We start from the raw sequence: 17,741 nt of genomic DNA, 5'->3' as shown, positions 1-17,741 counted from the left end.
CCTGAGAGGTTTCCTTCCTTTTACCTTTCATTGATCTTCTATTTAAGTGCTCGCTGATTAGTCCTTAACGTCAATTAAAAAAGCCTAACACTTATCCCTTCAAATAACAGCTGTGACTAAAAGGTGATTTAGTCTGGAAAATTCTAAACTGGAAATTACTTTTCACTAGGCCCAGGCGTCCAAGGTGTTTGGGATTATTTGCGATTTGATTTTTATGCACACATATTTGTGGTACTTAAACCTTTCAATTTAACTCCATGCATCCTGTATGCATGAAAACCTCGTTTATCTTTAACTTTGGTAATATGTGCTCTAGAAATAGAAAACTCATAAAACCAAATGCCAGCGATTTTTTAGCATGACTAAATATTAGTTGTCAGTATACCGTCCAAATAGCCTAAGCGAAATTCACGAACTGCGATGAAAAACCGAGGGCTTAGTAAATACACAGTATCTCAGAGCGATTAAAAGACAAATAGTACAACCTGTTATCCAACAAATCAAAGCACCTTGATTGTGGCCTCTCTTTGGGTTCTACAAGGAAAACATCCCCCTTACCTTGACAGGATTAAGTGAGCAAAAACGTTCAAAAATGATCCAGACTATTGTCGATCTATTGTGTTGCAACCTGCTTTCATGTTTATATTTTTAATTTTTCTTTTAAAGCTGTGGATGGTGCACAACACAAGGTCTCATGCCGTCTTCGTAAAATATCAAATCGGGAGAAGATGATTCGGGTTTTAACCTTGGGCCTTTTAGTGTATTGAGTTTGAAAGAGCTTAGTTTTTTATCAACCTTAGCATTATTGGGAAGAGACTTAGGTCTGTTCCAAAGGGATGGATGGAAAATATTTAGGAAATACTCTTATAGCTATACGTACATACAATTCACAGCCGGTTTAGGGTCAAGGTATTCTATTCTAGTAATAACCCATGGTGTGATGCTCAACGAAAAATTTGGCATGCTTTGGCGATACATTCCCTTGCTCGATCCGTTGGTCAGCGAATTTCATGCCAGGGATCTCGATTCTCGATTCTTAAACCGTGAGGTTCAATCTGTGAGGGATTGGCAAAGATCCGGAAAGAGCCTACACATCATGCGAGATCACCCCAGTCACAATGCAGTGATTATGGGTGGCCTATTTGGGATGAGGAAAACAATCGAGAATCAGCCCTTGATCGCCAATATCCTTCATGTGAGCCATTTTTGTCTAACCGAAACCGAGAGGTTGCGCGAGCTTATTGGATCTTTGTTCCAGGTCATCTTGGAAAAGGCTTACAAGTGTCATATGCGACAACTGGACCAGTACTTACTCAAACTATATCTTTGGCCAACATTTCAACACGATTCTTTCATTCAAGATAGCTACCATTGCCATTGGCACCAAGATATCCAACCATTTTCAACCCGACGTGTTCCAGGAAGAGGAAGGAACTTTTTAGGTTCCACTGATGATTCCGATGTATTAAACCAATCATGTCCCATTCAATGCCGTCCAAAAGAAAATAAAGACTGGACGATATGCTAATTTGAAAGGGTCAGCTAGTTAATTCTAGAGACCTCTAGTTAATTCTTTCTGGAGATGAGACTAATTCCACTTTGCGAAAACTGGCTTTCAGTTCATTGTGGACTCTCTTCAAGCGAATAAACTTGATCTCTCATGTTCTAACTTTCTACCGAAAACTATTCCGCCGTTCGCTGTTTTCCTGATTCAATTCGTTAGAGCTTTAAAACGTTATATGACGCTTCATTGGTTCACTGAAAATATCTGAAATGTCATCTCGAGATTTTAGAGGATACTGCAGCTGAAAATTTAATGCCTCAATGAACTTCCCCATGGATGGCGGTAAAGATGCCGACGAAATACATGAAAATATGGAATCATAAGCTTTTGCCGATAGCAAGATTTCCAATTCCAGCCCAGCCAATAGGTTTATTTGGAAAACAGCTTTGCTTTATGGTGACTTGAATACGTGACCGAATTATTTTGTCGAATTGAGCGCAAGTTAATACTTACTACTACATTGCTTGTGATCAAATTGAGTACGATTGAAAACCTGATATAAAATGCAACTAGTTGAAATATTTACAAGAGGATGAGAAAAAGTGTACTGAAATGGTGAAATATATGGGCTTTCAAAAAAAATTAGAATCAATTGCAAAAGGGATAAAATTGTCCAATGGATAAATCTTGTTAAAGTCTATCATTATTTTCAATTGTATCCCCAATTTCAACGTTCTTTCCACCAATTCTAGCCAATGTTTGAGGCCCCTAGATCAATGACGCACAGAAATGTCAAATTCATAGTTCATTCCTAGAGACACAGGAAAAAAAATAATTAACTTTATAAGTGCTTATTTTCAACATTTTGAGCTTCGAGATTATGGCTTAAGTATAGCTTACAACACCAAACTTGAGGTGTAGTGATACAGAATGGTGTGAATCGATATACCGTAAAAGTTCAGAAAAAATTATCCATTTATGCAGACGACACAAAGTTAGTTTTTGAAATTCAAATTGTAATGGACTTACAAAATGATTCAGATCGGGTTTATGAATGGGTACACGGACAAAGTATGAAACTGAACGGTGAGAAATTCAAGGCCATGTCTATTGATCCCAAGTCACTTCAAATAAGCAAAAGTATTTGGTCTGATAACGAGTTTGAATTGGCCGCTTTAGTTTGTAGTTAGTATGAATATTTGTAGGTTTTCAGAATAAGTGAAAATTTTATGAATTAATGACAATACAAAACGTGGTTCCAAACGCCGATGCGATTTCGGAAGTATCAATATCATTGCTAGTTTTAGGGTTCTACGAAATAGCAAATAGTTTACCAGCCATGACATCAAAATGACGAAATTTCAAACCTTGATTTGATATTTTGTCAAGCATGTTTTATTGAAGTCATTTACACATTTACAGAAAGTCTTGGAACCTTCTACAAAGTGGAACTTTGTAGGATCTTGGCTTGAGCCTGGCTTCGACATTCTTGACTGCAATTCGGATCCACAGTCACAGCAAAAGGACCCACGTCCTCAATAAGATCCGCACAATTGTCGAATTTTAGTGTCGAACAAATCTCGTCAGAATTACATTCACATTTTACGCAAGCAGATGTACGGACTTTTGATCCGGGTAAAGCCACGCGACCTTCAAAGTCACAAAATGGGACGACAACATTGAATCCACGGCCACCACGGCTGGAACTTGATGCTTTTGGATCATTCCATTTAGCAATGTCGATCATGGGATGATTTTGACAATCTTCCATTGGATTATTGACATCATCCGGGATGTCAAATACATTTCTAAAATAAGAAGGTTTGGTGATAAATGCTCTGTGGGTTTCGTCGGTTTTTTTGTTTGTGTTGTCCATGGTCCTAAAATACGCATTCTTATATATAGCCCTTAAAAAGTAGCTAATTTCCCACTATTCATTCCATGATTGGATTTCTTCATATCTCTATTCACTGGTGCGACTCTTTTTGGGCAACTATGTCTACCGTGTAAAGCTTTGCTAGCTAGCAAGTTCGATAGAGTTATATATTGGCTGAGGAACTTATTAAATTGATTCTTGCTTAAAATTGCACTTTTACAAAGGCTATCTTAGACCTCATGTATTGAAATGTCCGTCTTAATTGGAAGGACATCCAGAAAAAAAAGAATTTGGAGTTACATACGTATCCTAAAATGCATTTGATATTAGTGAAAAGCTTTTAACAAAGAAGCCATAAAGTATATTTCCAGGACCTTTGCCTCCGTGAAGCAAAAAAGTTGGAGCTATTATTCAAAAATTGCAATCAACGTTTAAATGGGCCCGTAGAAAAGGGGCGTTTTTGCAAACTAGAGCTTGGAAATTCATTTATTAACATCTCGGTGAAAACTGCACTTACATAAATATACAACATTCGTAGCTGCTTCCGATTTATTTCATGAGTCACGACTTCTTCAATCATCAAATAAATGAAATATATTTTTCGATAGCCAATAACGACTCTTTTTCAACAACTGAGAGATTGCTTTGGCTCATTTACAGTAACAAAAGCCAAGATCCAAGATGCATAGGGAAAATGGGCAAATTATCCACGATTATCCAATTATAACGCCTACTTGCCATTGGAATATGGACCGAGATGCTAGGGTCCTGAATCAACAATTTGTAAGTGAATGGTCCCAATGTACTTTCCTTCAAATGAGACTGGTTTCGGGTTATTGCAGTTACGTATTTCAAATTTTCGCTCATGCAAACGACTGAATCAAAAGTTATACCCTCTCAAAGATCAATATATAACTCTTGCGGTAATTGATTACCAGAAGAAGGCCGGATCATTTATTCTGAGCCCTTTTATGTACTAGAGTGGGCATAACTTTTGACCCAGTGGTTTGATGGAGCTGAAATTTGAAATACTAAATAACTAAATAATACTGAAATAACTCTTGCGGTAATTGACTACCAGAAGAAGGCCGGATCATTTATTCTGAGCCCTTTTATGTACTAGAGTGGGCATAACTTTTGACCCAGTGGTTTGATGGAGCTGAAATTTGAAATACATAATTGCAGTAACCTGACACCAGTCTCATTTGAGGGAAAATACGTGAGGAAAATGTAATGTGTCCAATCACTTACAAATTGGTGATTAAGGACCCTAGCATCCCGGTACATATTCCAGAGGTTCATAACATCTGTTCAACGAAAAACTCAAGTTTTAACCCTCTGCCTTTTTACTTATACCTGTTTTTATTGCGAGACGGGAAAACCTCTTACCTTCGAAAGTGACCTCAAATCTCATAGACTTCTTTTTTCGGTAAAGGTCAGACAATGAGCGAGTATGCTGGATCCCTTTTTTGACAACGTAAACATAAAGGCTTTCGCAGTAATTGAATTTCAAATCTAATCATGATCCTCCAGCAAATCCATTCTCCATAAAAATGCAAATCTTGCTCGGGGACAGCATTTCACTCACTCTTCATCATATTCCTCGACTCGTACTAAGTCCTGAATGGACGTCGACCAAAAACTTACCTTGGCATTGGGGCAAACAGATCGCAATTACGACAAATTAGCGAACCCAGCGTCACTTTGCGGATTTCTTGTAGCTGTTCCAATGAGAACTGAATATGTTCATCCGGGCTCTCAAACCAGAATCGATCGCATTGTCGTAATTTCTCGAACTGATCCGCAATCAAACAAGCAAATGTTGGACCCACCACAGCTCCCTCCAGGGGAATTTCGGACAAACCCCCAGTAAACAAGTCAATATCATCTACGTGCCTGTAGAAAGATAACACAAAATATTGTAATCGAAATCATCATAGACAAGAACAACTTGATTGGATGAAAAATACCTCACAAATTTGACCAAGATATAGGTATATACCTATTGACTCATTGAAGCGGGAAAGGAAGATGACGTCATCGTCAAATTTTGAGAGATCACTCCTACTTTTGAGGCTTCATATCTCTTTGGTGAGGGATTAAATTGAAGGTTAAGTTCTTTTATCCATTAATAGAATGGTTCATGTAGGTAGGTATTTTTATAAATTGTCTTAAGTTTCACTCATTAACATGCATAAAAACTAATTTTAGAAGAAAAAAGCCGTTTTGCGGTTGATTTTTTTGTATTTTAGAATTTCGTATTTTTGCAATAAACTTTTTGAAACCTTAGAAACTGTTATTGTCCAATATTGAGATTTATATCTTTTGTACCTCTACTGTTTTGAAAAGTGCCCCAATGACCTCCCAAAATTTATGCTACTTTTCATCGTGCAGCTGCTACTTCAATGTTTCCAAACTCTATGTCCAACCTCAGATACCGATCTATTTTCGTTTTTCTCATATTCTTTACTAAGATCTACTCAATTTCTTGAACAACCCTTCCAAAAGATATTTTCACTCGCAAGCTGAATTGTAAGATCGGACCCCCAAATTAAATAAATAACTCAATAAAATGTTGGGATATGCATTGACAAAAAAAGATTAACCCTTTGTGTTAATAACTTTGTGATAATAACTGAATATCATTCAACCATATGATTTTGAAACTCCGTGCCAAAAAAATACATGCAGTAGAAATCAGTTGGAACCATCGTTATGATATTTACTTAAAGCTAGCTCACATGGTGTACAGGACTATCCCTTTTCACGTAGCTCAGGAAAGTCTATTATTAGTTAGGGTGCGGATTTCAACGCTTGACAAAAATATAGGACTTTTACATGACTAAGAAAAATAAGCTTAATCACAAGAGATAAATATTGAACTTTCATTTTCTGAATTTAAACTGAATCTTTATTCCCTACGGCTAAACATCTTTTTCCGAAGTACTGCAACTCTAAAAAAGACAAATGTTAATTGAATTAACTTTGTCAAAAGTTGACATTAAAAAAACCTTCAAATTAAGCAAATGGATAACTTTCGGAGAAGTTCTTTTCCCCATTTGAAAAATTCAGCTCTATATTCATTGACCTTTTGACTTCGTCATATCTTTTCGTGGTAATTTCCCACATTGTCAGGAAGGCAGAGAGAAAAAAAAATCAAGCCAGGCATACATAACAAATAAATGGCGGTCATTTTTTTGTTCATTCGTTTTCGTGTTTGAATTTGAGAGGTGACAAGAACGAGCTTACTGAACATGAAAGGGGGGGGGAGGGGAGGGGCTATACATTGTGACAATGGACAGATCAAGACCATGGAAGATAATAATCAAGACCACCAACATAGACATATTCCCCCATGCAGGAAAATGGGATTGTCAGGGCGTACTCTATCACATCCAAATAAATTGAAACCAACCATGGCTAGCTCTTCATCTAAGACCCCTGGTCGAAGCCAAGTTTCTGTCATGGAAATGAACGAGACCTGTCTATCTAAAGCTAGTTCCTCAAGAACCTTGATCTTTGTGCTATCTTTTTACGAAATCAGACAATCCACATTCATATAAAGCCGTATGCAGTGGTAAAACATCCTTTAAAGTTTTGATGTAAATTCCTCATTCACTCGATTAGGTTTGGGTTTTCGCGGCTCTTTGGTAAGACGTAATTCCTTTAAACATAATTAGTTTTTTGATCATTTATGTTTATGTTTAGCTTTAGCAGTTTCTCTCTGATTTGTAGTGTAGTATTTCTAGTTCCAACTCTTCATGTGTATTTCTTTAGTTTGACTGTATTGGTCCTCGGCAGTTAGAATTTGTTGTTCATTAGTGTATTGATTTCATTTTGTGTCAGATCAGTTTGTTGAGTTCATTTCTTTGTTTTTGTGTTGTTTTCCTAATTAACGTATGTCCTTGATTACTTGCTTTTCTATGTCCCTTACTTCTTCTTTACTATCTCCATCTTAGATTTGTATGTTTAGTTTGATGTGAAGTAGTTCATCCCTCTTTTGTCTGTTGTCTTGTATCTCATGACAAGATTGCAGAGCGTTTTGGTTTTTTTTCTTCTTCTTGGTCTCTTGATTTTGTTTCTCATTGATAGTTCCTCTGCATTCATGATATGATGGAAGCTATTTTTGGAAAAGTCAGCAAAGACGCTAGACAATGTTTGGACTTGGTCTTAGCAGGGAAGGGTCCTTCCGTAGTCAATAAGCCCTTTATTTTAGAGGCTTTAGTTGCTTGGTTTCAATTTTGGTTCCAGTTCTGAAACAGGAATCGTCCACAGATGCAGCCATTGCTAAGATTAGTTTCAATTTTTGAAAAAGTTTGCTCTAGTCTAGCAATCTCTGAATATGTTTCCAAGCATGGACATGAACAAAAATTCCAAAATATAGGAAGACTTTGTTCGAAAAGAGTTGCAAACTAGCAAAAAGACTGAGGAACACTTCGAATCCAGTGATTGTGGCTATTCTCCCAAAAAGGTTAGACTTGATTCAGGGTAGGATTAAGGCCTCCATTGAATATGACCACTTACATAAGGAGAGTAAGGTGGTTCAGGAGGCCAGGTCGAATCCAAAGGCTTTTTCTCTTATTCGAACTCTAAGAGAAAAATGAAACATCCTGATGGGCCTTTTGAGGTTGATGGGGAAGCCATTAGAATTGTTGAGGCTATGGCTAACATGCTTGGAGATCAGTTCTCTTGGGTGTTTTCAATCCCACTAACTTTAGAAGGAACAGCTCATTGCTCTGAAGATGAGTCTGTTGAGATTGGCAAGGTTTGTCGCTTTGAGTAATTTAATGATCTCTTAGTTACAGATCAAGATGCCTTCGAGGCCTATTAGGGACTTGAGACTCTCCAGCTCTCCTGGTCCTGATGGCGTGACATCTCAGTTTCTGATGAGATGCTCACTGGTTCTTGCTCCTGTTTTCTCGTACTTAATGCGTTGCATCTTGGATCAGAGCAAGTTTCCATCTTCACTTCCCCATTAACTATAGGCCGATTTCTCTCACTTCGAATATTACGAAGGTGTTTGAGAAGATCATGAAGTACAAACTTGTTGAATTTCTTGAGGTCAATGAAGTCCTTCCTCCTAGCCAGCATAGGTTCCTAGCACATTTTAGCACGGTTACCCAACTGATTGAACATTTATAGCAGGTCATTGAGAGACTAGAGAGCCATGAATCAGTTGATGTTGTCTATCTTGATTTTGCCGAGGCCTTTGATAAAGTAAATCATGGCCTTTTGTTGAACAGACTTCATACATTGGGATAAGGTCGACATAAGGTCGAGGGATCCCTTAGTGACACACATGATGTCAAGTCAGGTGTTCCCCAAGGTTGCATCTTAGGGTCCCTCCTTTTTATAATATTCGATGCCCCGCTTCAAAAGCTTAGTATTCCTGCCAGTCTCTCTTCTTATGTTGACGATACAAAGTTAGTTATCACAAAAGTAAAAGATTATTAGTTTTCTTTTTTGCATAGTCTCACAATAGCTAAAAGTTCCTTATAATGTCACTTAAAACACGCTTTAAGGGTAATCGTTCTTAGGACGATTCTAAAATAGATTTTCAAAAATCTGTTTTTTGAGGGTTTTAGATATGGTTGTACAAGGTTTTAAGTTAATTTGAAATGATGCAAGAAAAAGAAAAATAATCGTTTATTTTCGTAATAATGAAAATCAATATGATTTTTTTGGGAAATTAGATTAACATATAACCGGGGCATTATGGGGCTAAAAGCGTTGAAATTTGGGCCATTAAATCCCAGGTAACTGAGTAAGGGTGAAATAGATAATATCATAAATTATATTCTGGAGCTAACTAAGTGTGCTCACAATTTACATTTAGTAGGCTTTTGAAAATTTCAGTTTTTATTATGTTTTAAGGTATGTAAGTTTTTTATGTGGGTTAGAATTCCATAAGGCAATAACATCAAAATTGTTCCCTTTGGTTTTTTGAGGTAGAACATTGCCAAGCTGTGTTTGGAAATTTCTCTGGAAACTTGATAGGGTTTTTTGAACGCCGTGAGGAATGAGGCCCCCCGGTACTTAGGGGCTCTTAGCAAAATTGGATCATTTTGTTTGCTTCAAAACCCACATACCAATCTGCGCTCTACTCTTCAAACCTTTATGGGCACGAGTTCGTGTTCTTTTAGGTCTTTGTGCTTTGGACGAGATGAACACCAGTAGATTGGTGGCGTGATACATATCTGCTTTGTCAGAGATTGGTCTTAAATCCCCCAAAAATTGCCTTCATCTAATCTGTCACTGGGATCGCCCTTGGTATATTATGCAAGGTTCTCAATCTCAAAGCCATGCCCATTCTAGAGCTCGTTGTTGGTTGTTGGTCCATAATGATGAGCTTGCAAGATCTTGGTGAAAAAAATGTCAAGACCACAAGCTGAGCCAAGGTCACTTTTTGAGGAAGTGCCTCCAAGATCACCATCATCGACATCATCATCATCTTCGTAGTGGTGAGAAGGCTTGCTCGAGGGGTCGCCAAACACCAACAAAGATTAAACTATGCCATCTACTCGAATTTGCGAACCAAAAACTACACCCCCACTGCCTATGTTTCCAAATAGTTCTATATTTCTCAAAATCCAATCCAAGGGCTCTCTCACTTCAATTTTTTTTACTCCTAAAAGGTCTAATCTTAGATGCTACATTCGATGCTATTCCTCAAATCGTCGCGTCTCGTTAGATAGAAGCAGAAAACTTGCTGATCAGGCTGTTTTCTTGGGGACGATCCGGGATCTTCTCTCGCCACAAAGAAGTATCTCAGGAGAACTTGACATGAGGAAACGTCAATTAGATTCGGGTTAAGCGATGAGCACCCTTAAAGGTTGTTCTTCAGTATGGTTCTGGTTGGGATCAGCTGGCCCAATACGCCGCTCAAGGCCTACAGATGGAACAATACTTTTTTGACTTTTTTTTCCTCCAACGGAAACGTATAAAAGATGGTCCTCAAAGACAAAGTTTAATTGAACAAACGAATCTCTAGCAAGTGGGCTCAACTTTGAGCTCTCTCAAACAAGAGAAAGAGACAGGAACTGTCAAAATGGCAGCCTAGGTCAAGTCTCGAAATTGGGCGCCACCAAAGTTTTCCTGTGCCAACTTGGTTCGTTATTTCATGAAAAATAGTCCACAATGGCCTTTGTGGAGTCTCATGAGGCGCTTAAAGAATTTACAACAGTTTTACCTCGTTAACAAGATTCGCTTCCTCTTCCCACAATTACAATATTACCGGGAAAACCAACAACGGCAAATGGATAATCGCACCACCTCTGTAGATGCACTTACGTGGCAAATGCCATTGGAAAAATCTTTTTGTAACGACATAACGAGAGGAGAGCTTACATTAAATGGGATTTTGCTAACTCATCCTCACTTTGATCGATCACCACTTCCACGTTCGTTCCAAGTTAAAAGAGGATCACTCCAAAATACAATTGGGCCTCACTGCCTTGGTTAGGTTACTTCGACTACTACATACGAGCGCACGTTGTGATCATGGCCAAAACGAAAACCCCAACCAACGAGATATTGAGGTGGAAGTGAAAAATGAAGAGATTGAGGATCTCCTTTTCTCAAAAGGGAATCACGACTAATCTTCCCATTTCCAAACCTGATCCAAACGTACAGCTCTTCATATCATAGACAAGTGTCTGGCATTAGAAATAAGGAGCGGAGCATTAAGCAATTTTGTAAGCATGGAAAGAAATATTTCTTCGATGTCGATACTTTATCCACATCAGTGCTTTAGCTCCTCCAGACACTCTTATCTGGGTGCACAGAAGAAATACCTCAGAGGTTTGGGTTACCTAGGTACCCATCCGACCATTTAAAATACGTGTTCCAGGGACACGCAATGAATATGATTGGATTAGGAGGATTACCTCAATCCAAAACATTTCTTAAACAATCGTTCATTTCCTCCATTAACATAGGTTTATTACCAAACCCAGTCTTTGACCAACTATGGTCGTTTACAGACAGGCCTTCCCTTTCCCTTCTTCTCCTCGTCTTTCTCGTTCTTCGTCGCTCTTGCTTGAAAAGGGAAAATAGAGATTCAATTGAGCAAGAATTCCATTTTTCCCCTTTTTGAGAGGGAAAAAGGCCTCGGCTCCTCAGATTGGACCAGGCTTGGGACGTGACGGGAAAGCTAACTGGACACGAACCTTCTTTTGGCCTTCCCGACACGCACACTGCGTCCCGTTTGGCTCCCGTTCGGCTCTCGCTTGTTATCTTTGCGAAATGAATGTTCCGCCGTGGTTTTCGCCATGTTCCAAGCAAGTCCCGTCTTCCTTGGGATTTTGGGACTTAGCTCTCGACTTCTCTGATCCCACCATCTGTTTACCGTCCTATCATCAGGGTTTTGTTTGGGATCTGGACCAAGAAGAACGCATCCATTGAAAACACAAGGTGGGTAAGTTGTAAAGTGATCAAACTGGTTGGAGGATCGAAAAGCTTTTCTCCTGAATGCATTCTCTGAAATGAGCTCAAAGGATTTGGGAGCATCATTACAGTAATGATGAAACTTTTCTAACTAACAAGGACACACGACTTGTCAATTTTGTTTGAAGCCAGGCTAAGGCCTGATTGCCACAATTAGAGCCAGTCACGAGCTCATCTAAATTGTCGAGAACTTGCCTAACTTGTTAGGCCCTGTTTGTCGAAATCCACTGACGAACTTGTCTGTCTTAGGTGTTCCAAAAGCAGCAGAGCCATCAGATGGTAGAGAGTACGGTGGTAATTGAACGAATCGATGATTCTCTTACCTGTACAAGCGAGCCACGATTTGAGCCACATCCGGTCGGAAGATGTGGTGCAGATCCTTCAATTCTCGGATTTGTTGGAAAAGACCCTGGGGATGTTGATTGAATTTCCGACTTTCGAATTTCTGCAGGCAAAGTCGTCGATATTTGGTGTAGCCTGGGAGTCCGTGATCTCGACCTCGTTGAATATTCAGAGAAGCTAAATCCATGCCTAAGGGAGGACGAAGACACGAGATTTTCAGATTTTCCACATGTTGAACAATCGAATTCCGCCGCACAGACGGGAATTATAAAGGCAGGCTAAAAGCCAAATCTCGAAATTGTTGGCCACCATTTGACAAAAAGTCAGCTCATTTGAATCAGTTTCGAAAACGATTACAAGGCTACATTTCCGATCCGATTGAAGATGAGTGGGATAAGTTGGAAAGAAGAAGCCCCCTTTTCTGAAGTTTTGGCTCTGATATTTACCCGAGAACTGTTTCCCTCGCTCTTGAAACAAATGGTTGGTGAGCTCGTCCGAGATGGTGTTGTCGAACTGTTCCATGGGATTCATGACCATTCCTCGGAGGATCTGATCAATGAAATGGGATCCGTAGACCACATCAGGGTTGTTGAAATGATCTCTTAATCGCACCCCGGAATCGTTCATCTTCTTCATGGTGGCCGAAAACATGGCAAACATGGGCCGAATAAGGCTGTGGCCGAATCGAAAAGCGGCCGTGGCGAACTCATTGTGAACATCCGCCGTGCAATCCGGATTGTATTTGTGGTAGTAGCCCTCGGCTGCAGTCAGACCAAACGCCCGGGTGATCTCAGTTCCAAGGACACGTGGGAGAAATTCACTTGAAAGCAGATTGAGAGCGGTCTCAGAATTTGACAAAAGAGAATGGAGAGGGGAAAACTAATTTAAAACTTTAAATCCCGAGCTTCTGTCTCTCTCTGCCCAAAGATAGGAACAGTGAGAGTTCTCTAGATAAAAGAGGGAGAAGGGTTTCCAGCTCACCAACATCCCAAGATTTCAAACTGCTAGGTATACTCGAGCTCACTTGTATGAAATATGTTGATTAATGGCCATGAGAATCTTCCTGGCTTCCTGGAAAGTCTTCTCGTCATTCCACAATGGATTCACGGCCTGAAGTTGGTCGGCCAAACGGTTGTGTTCACGCAAGAGTAACGTGTGAATACTGGTAAGGCCAGGCTGCTCGTTGTTGCGGTCGTCACCTGGAAATTGAATCGGAAACCGTGAGGCTGAACCATTTCCAGAATAGGGTATTGATTCAAAACGACACGAAAACCACGGGTTGACTATCGTGTCAGAATGGATTGAGGGGGGAAAATGAATCAGCCAATTTAACGACATATGGAATGATGGTCCGTCAATTTCACTCTATTTTTTTGATCCCCCAACGCTTTTAGGACGTTGGTTGATTTCATCGTGAGGGTGATACCACTTCGGGTATCGCACTTGTCCCAAGAGCATGATGGGCCACCAATATCTGTTGGCCTCCAGATTCCCCATCCAAATTTGTTGGAACCCTTTTCAGGCCACTATCTATCCAATATGAGGAGGAGAAGAAGGAGGGGGAAGAGAACTGTATTATGTGTCTTCCTTGGTTCTCTGTTCTGTCCTGGTTTTCGGATCCTGAGAAGCAAGTGTGAGTGGATGGACTGAGAGTGACAACACTATTGGCAAAAGAGAAGGACCACCAGGAGCAATAATGTTCCGTTCACTAATGGCCTCTATTGCGTGACAGCTATTTCCGTTTAATTTCCTTTTCAATCTCGCTATCCCGGGGATGACTTGGCCAGTAACGACCCGAGCGATGAAAGCTCTGGATGCTCGGCAAAAAAGGCTCTTACACCAAATCAGAGTCTTCCCAACGTCAGATCCATATCGAAAAGGCCTCGCAATTTTACAACTATGGCTTCATAAGTGGCCAGGGATGAGCTTTGAAATGGAAAAGGCACTTAAGTTGGATGATCCTTTGTCGTTGTTGCGAGGACGAGGTTGATAGGGGGATTTCCTCTCGAAGACGACGATTGAACGGAGAGAGCAAACGAGGACATGTTGATCAAAGAAATCTCCTGACAGCCAATAGGCCTTCGAGGAATCGGTCAGCACCTTTTCTTTGGTTCTTCCTTGATACTGCTCACACAACATACGACCCGTCCAAAAAAAAGGGCTAAACGAATCACTTGGCCAGCCCCACATACTTGTCCATCTTTGGCCTTGGGGCTAAAATATTGGCTATCCTCATCGAAACAACTGTCTCCAGAACATTGGAACAACTCCCACCAATCGAGAGAGCAAAATGTCGAGTTGATTTGTCACAACGAACAAAAGGCGGGACTGGAAACTTGAAAACTAGCAACTAAATTGTTCTTCCCACTCGAAACTTCCGTCTCCAGAACATTGGAACAACTCCCACCAATCGAGAGCGATGAATGTCGAGTTGATTTGTCACAACGAACAAAAGGCGGGACTGGAAACTTGAAAACTAGCAACTAAATTGTTCTTCCCACTCGAAACTTCCGCCTGGGGAAAAATATACCAAGGGCGGGGGGAGGGGGCCTCCCCGATCTCGAGACAATGGAAAAAGAACTCACCGGTATGAAAGCAAAGTCCAATCGGGGAACGACATTCATCGTTCTCGTTGTTCCTCGGCATTAAGTTCTTGAATATCTTGGACCGTGGGTGCTCCAATACCCTCATGCGGCCGTTTCGGTGAAGCCTTAAATCCTCTAATCGACATGGATGGCTTCCGTATAGATGAGATGCATCCACATAAGCCGTATTTTGATTGATCTGCTCTCGCGGCCCCAATTTCGTTTGTCCGGGGAGTGATCTAGAATATTACGACGAGCCACATACTACATGCAAGTATTGTATGTACGCCTGGGAACTAACGGATGCACCCTAGGGACGTCGTTATTCTTACCTCGTGAATGGAATACACTTTCTTTGTCCGGATCGAGCCTCGCGCACCGGAAAGAACTTGTCACTTCGCGGCACGAGAATTGGATAGCAACCTGGATGACGGCCATTGGACTGACAACCGCTGCAGTCCAAGATGGAGCCGTTCAAACCACGAATCATCGGAGTCGAGGTGATATCGTGATCCAAGATTTGGCCCCATTGCATCAGCATCAACGTATGTCTAAAGACATTTAGGGATAATAAGCCGAAAAAGGTCAAGATTGGGAGAACATTTCTCCGGTTAGATATTGGCATGCCAACAACTAACTATAATACTGATTAAGTGTGTATTTTCGGGGAAAAAAGAGGAAGCCAGGGCCGTCAATGCCGATGGCATTTTGGTTCCAAACAACTTAAAGAGGATTACTCGTCCAAGCCGTCGTTGAAGGCAAATTGGAACAATTTCACGTCTCCAAGTGGACCACGTGCTTAGGGCGAGAGTTCTTAGCCTTGGGATATTGTTATGGGTTCTCGTTAGTATTGAGAGTGCTTCATTTGGGTCAAGGAGGATTACCGACGCCCATTATTGGAGTGCAATGTACTCGGAAGCTTAGAGTAAGTGTTGAAGCTTGAAGTAAAATAAATCGAAGTTAGTCTACAATACCTACCCTTTCAAGGAACGACAAAGTTGTCTCCCAAACAAGTTTCAACATAAACCCTAAAAAGTTGTAAAGCCATGCCATGAGTACAGAGCATGATGATGGACACGCACTTAAGAGGCAAAGAATAACGAACTGTAGTACTACTAATACAGAGATGAGTCTATGGGAAGGCTTTGACTAATTTACACGTATACAGAGTTGAGAATACATATACCCAATGCAAAAAATCGAGACACTGGCGTTATAGTGTTTGTTTTCTTGTTTACCGCTTAACCAAGCAGGAAATGCCTCTCTTTTAAAACACATGTAAAAAACATAAAAGTTCAAGGATCATATCATAATCCTACCATAATGCAAGATGGATGTCCTAACCAAGGCTATAATTTAGAAAGTTCCATGCATTATGATAAGTATTACGTGCCCAGGGATTTGCTCGCCGCCCACTTACCTGCTGTCCAGATTTGATCCATTATGATGGACAAGGGCGGAGATGGTTCGGACATTGGGCAAAGGTTGGCCATTGGCGCTGCGAATCTTGGGACGAGCCACGCCGTCGTCGTATTCAGGACCGAAGTAGCGCCTCAAAGGAACGAGGTGCTTGCCCTGATTAGGACGGGCTAAATTGTTACAACGCCCACTTAGGGATCAATATTCGGCCTTTGGATCGCAAGACATCTCGCGGGTTTCTTGAGCGCAGATCGGAAAGTTGAGTACGGCTCCGCCATGAATTCCTAAGACCGTCTGAATGGGATCATCCACCTCTATAAATAAAATACCAATATCAGAACTAGTTGTAGGACGCATTAGTTAGTATGTACTTGCGAAAAATTAATCTAACAGGAAATGGTTTATGAAAGAGAAGGCTTGGTTTTTTTTTCCGATTTTTAATTCATTTTTGCTTCATCATTTTTCCACGAGGAAATCAAAATGGTGAGGCCAATTCTTGACTTGAAGTGAGCCGAATGATGGCATTTAGAAAAGGTGTTATGTTTTCCTTGGTTATCCAAACCCGGTTTAAAAACAATTTCAAGGATTCTCCAACTCAAGGTGGCTTGAAAATGACAATGCCTTTACTCCCAATTCAAAAACCATCGCATTTCTGCGGTCAAAGCTTTCTTGTTCTTACCTGGTATTGTATCTGGCGGATCCGGAATATCGTCAAAATCAAAGCTATCAGGGTTCTGAAAGCCATCCTCCAGATCGGCACTCTTCTCAGCCGGATTACTGAAGCCCAAAGCTCGGGACACTCCATTGGCCGCATTCGAGATCAGTGACATGAAAGTCTGCCTTTTATTTCGATGCGTGACAGATCGAAGGTGAAGCGTGGCAAATTCATAGACCATGGCCACCCGAGCATTTCGAACGGCCTCAACACTCGGTCTATTGATGCTCGCATGGATCCCTTGGGCCCCTTTACGAAGCTGAGGTTGACGAGCCCGGTTTTCCAAGTAGATCTCCTTATCCAGGTGATCAAAGTCTCGCAACTCATGGAAGGCCTGCTTCAGAACACTAATCGAGTCCTGGGCCTGGAGTGGAGACGTGGACATGCCTAGGCCCAGGCAGGTGAAGAGTAGGAACAATCTCATGGTGGGTTGAAAACTTCTCCGAAATGTCGGGGCCATGCCTAACAAGTTTCAAGACTGACAGGCGAAATAATTCGTCGGAAACATTGGTGAGCAATGACAAAGCCTCTCTGTAATTACTTCCTTTCAATGGCGATCATTGATCTTCAAATGCTTGAACAGAGTGCGAGTGTTTTAAAAGATGAAAGTGAAGTGAAATACCACATTAATAACTCGCTCGGTTTCTGCGCCGCATCTAAAAAAATGGGAGTAAAAGAAAAAAATAAATTGCAGAAAAACCTGGAAACGCAGACATGCGGCAAAAAATAGCACAAACCTTGACAACACTGAATCGAAGTGGTATCGGAAAATGGACCCTTCGCTCACGGCTCTTGCTCATTCTGATTAATTTACTGGTGGAAAGTAACACAGTTGCTGTATTGATTAAGGGTGGA

The 17,741-nt window shown here is 40.7% G+C and overlaps 2 protein-coding genes across 2 annotated transcripts in view; one reads left to right on the top strand and one right to left on the bottom strand.

Moving 5' to 3' along the window:
* The window catches only part of LOC131887160 (uncharacterized), a 3,767-nt gene extending 2,198 nt beyond the window's left edge, over positions 1-1,569 (top strand). The window contains exons 3-4 of the mRNA XM_059235692.1: positions 924-1,195; positions 1,259-1,569. Of these exons, the coding sequence (XP_059091675.1) occupies positions 924-1,195; positions 1,259-1,528 (542 nt within the window). The 3' untranslated portion in view covers positions 1,529-1,569. The remainder of the gene's footprint in view (positions 1-923; positions 1,196-1,258) is intronic.
* Positions 1,570-2,876: 1,307 nt separating this feature from the next.
* On the bottom strand, positions 2,877-17,390 carry LOC131887158 (chorion peroxidase-like). Its single transcript, XM_059235691.1, has 9 exons — positions 16,851-17,390; positions 16,173-16,485; positions 15,085-15,303; positions 14,753-14,991; positions 13,192-13,366; positions 12,614-12,987; positions 12,149-12,356; positions 5,028-5,276; positions 2,877-3,312 (listed from the first exon to the last, which is right to left on the bottom strand). Exons 3-9 carry the CDS (start codon positions 15,291-15,293, stop codon positions 2,943-2,945), a joined length of 1,824 nt encoding a protein of 607 aa, XP_059091674.1. The 5' UTR covers positions 15,294-15,303; positions 16,173-16,485; positions 16,851-17,390; the 3' UTR covers positions 2,877-2,942.
* Between the last annotated feature and the right edge of the window lie 351 nt (positions 17,391-17,741).

This window comes from Tigriopus californicus, chromosome 9 (assembly GCF_007210705.1).
Source record: "Tigriopus californicus strain San Diego chromosome 9, Tcal_SD_v2.1, whole genome shotgun sequence".
In the NCBI taxonomy this organism is placed as follows: domain Eukaryota; kingdom Metazoa; phylum Arthropoda; class Copepoda; order Harpacticoida; family Harpacticidae; genus Tigriopus; species Tigriopus californicus.
Note: the sequence above shows the minus strand (reverse complement) of the source record. Positions and strands in the feature narration are given on the sequence as shown.

Coding starts and splice junctions, on each gene's coding strand:
- LOC131887158 (XM_059235691.1), bottom strand. CDS start 15,293: ATGCTGATGCAATGGGGCCAAATCTTGGATCACGATATCACCTCGACT. Junction 14,992..15,084: donor AAGTGTATTCCATTCACGAG/GTAAGAATAACG, acceptor GTAATATTCTAG/ATCACTCCCCGGACAAACGA. Junction 5,277..12,148: donor ATCGTGGCTCGCTTGTACAG/GTAAGAGAATCA, acceptor ATCTTTCTACAG/GCACGTAGATGATATTGACT.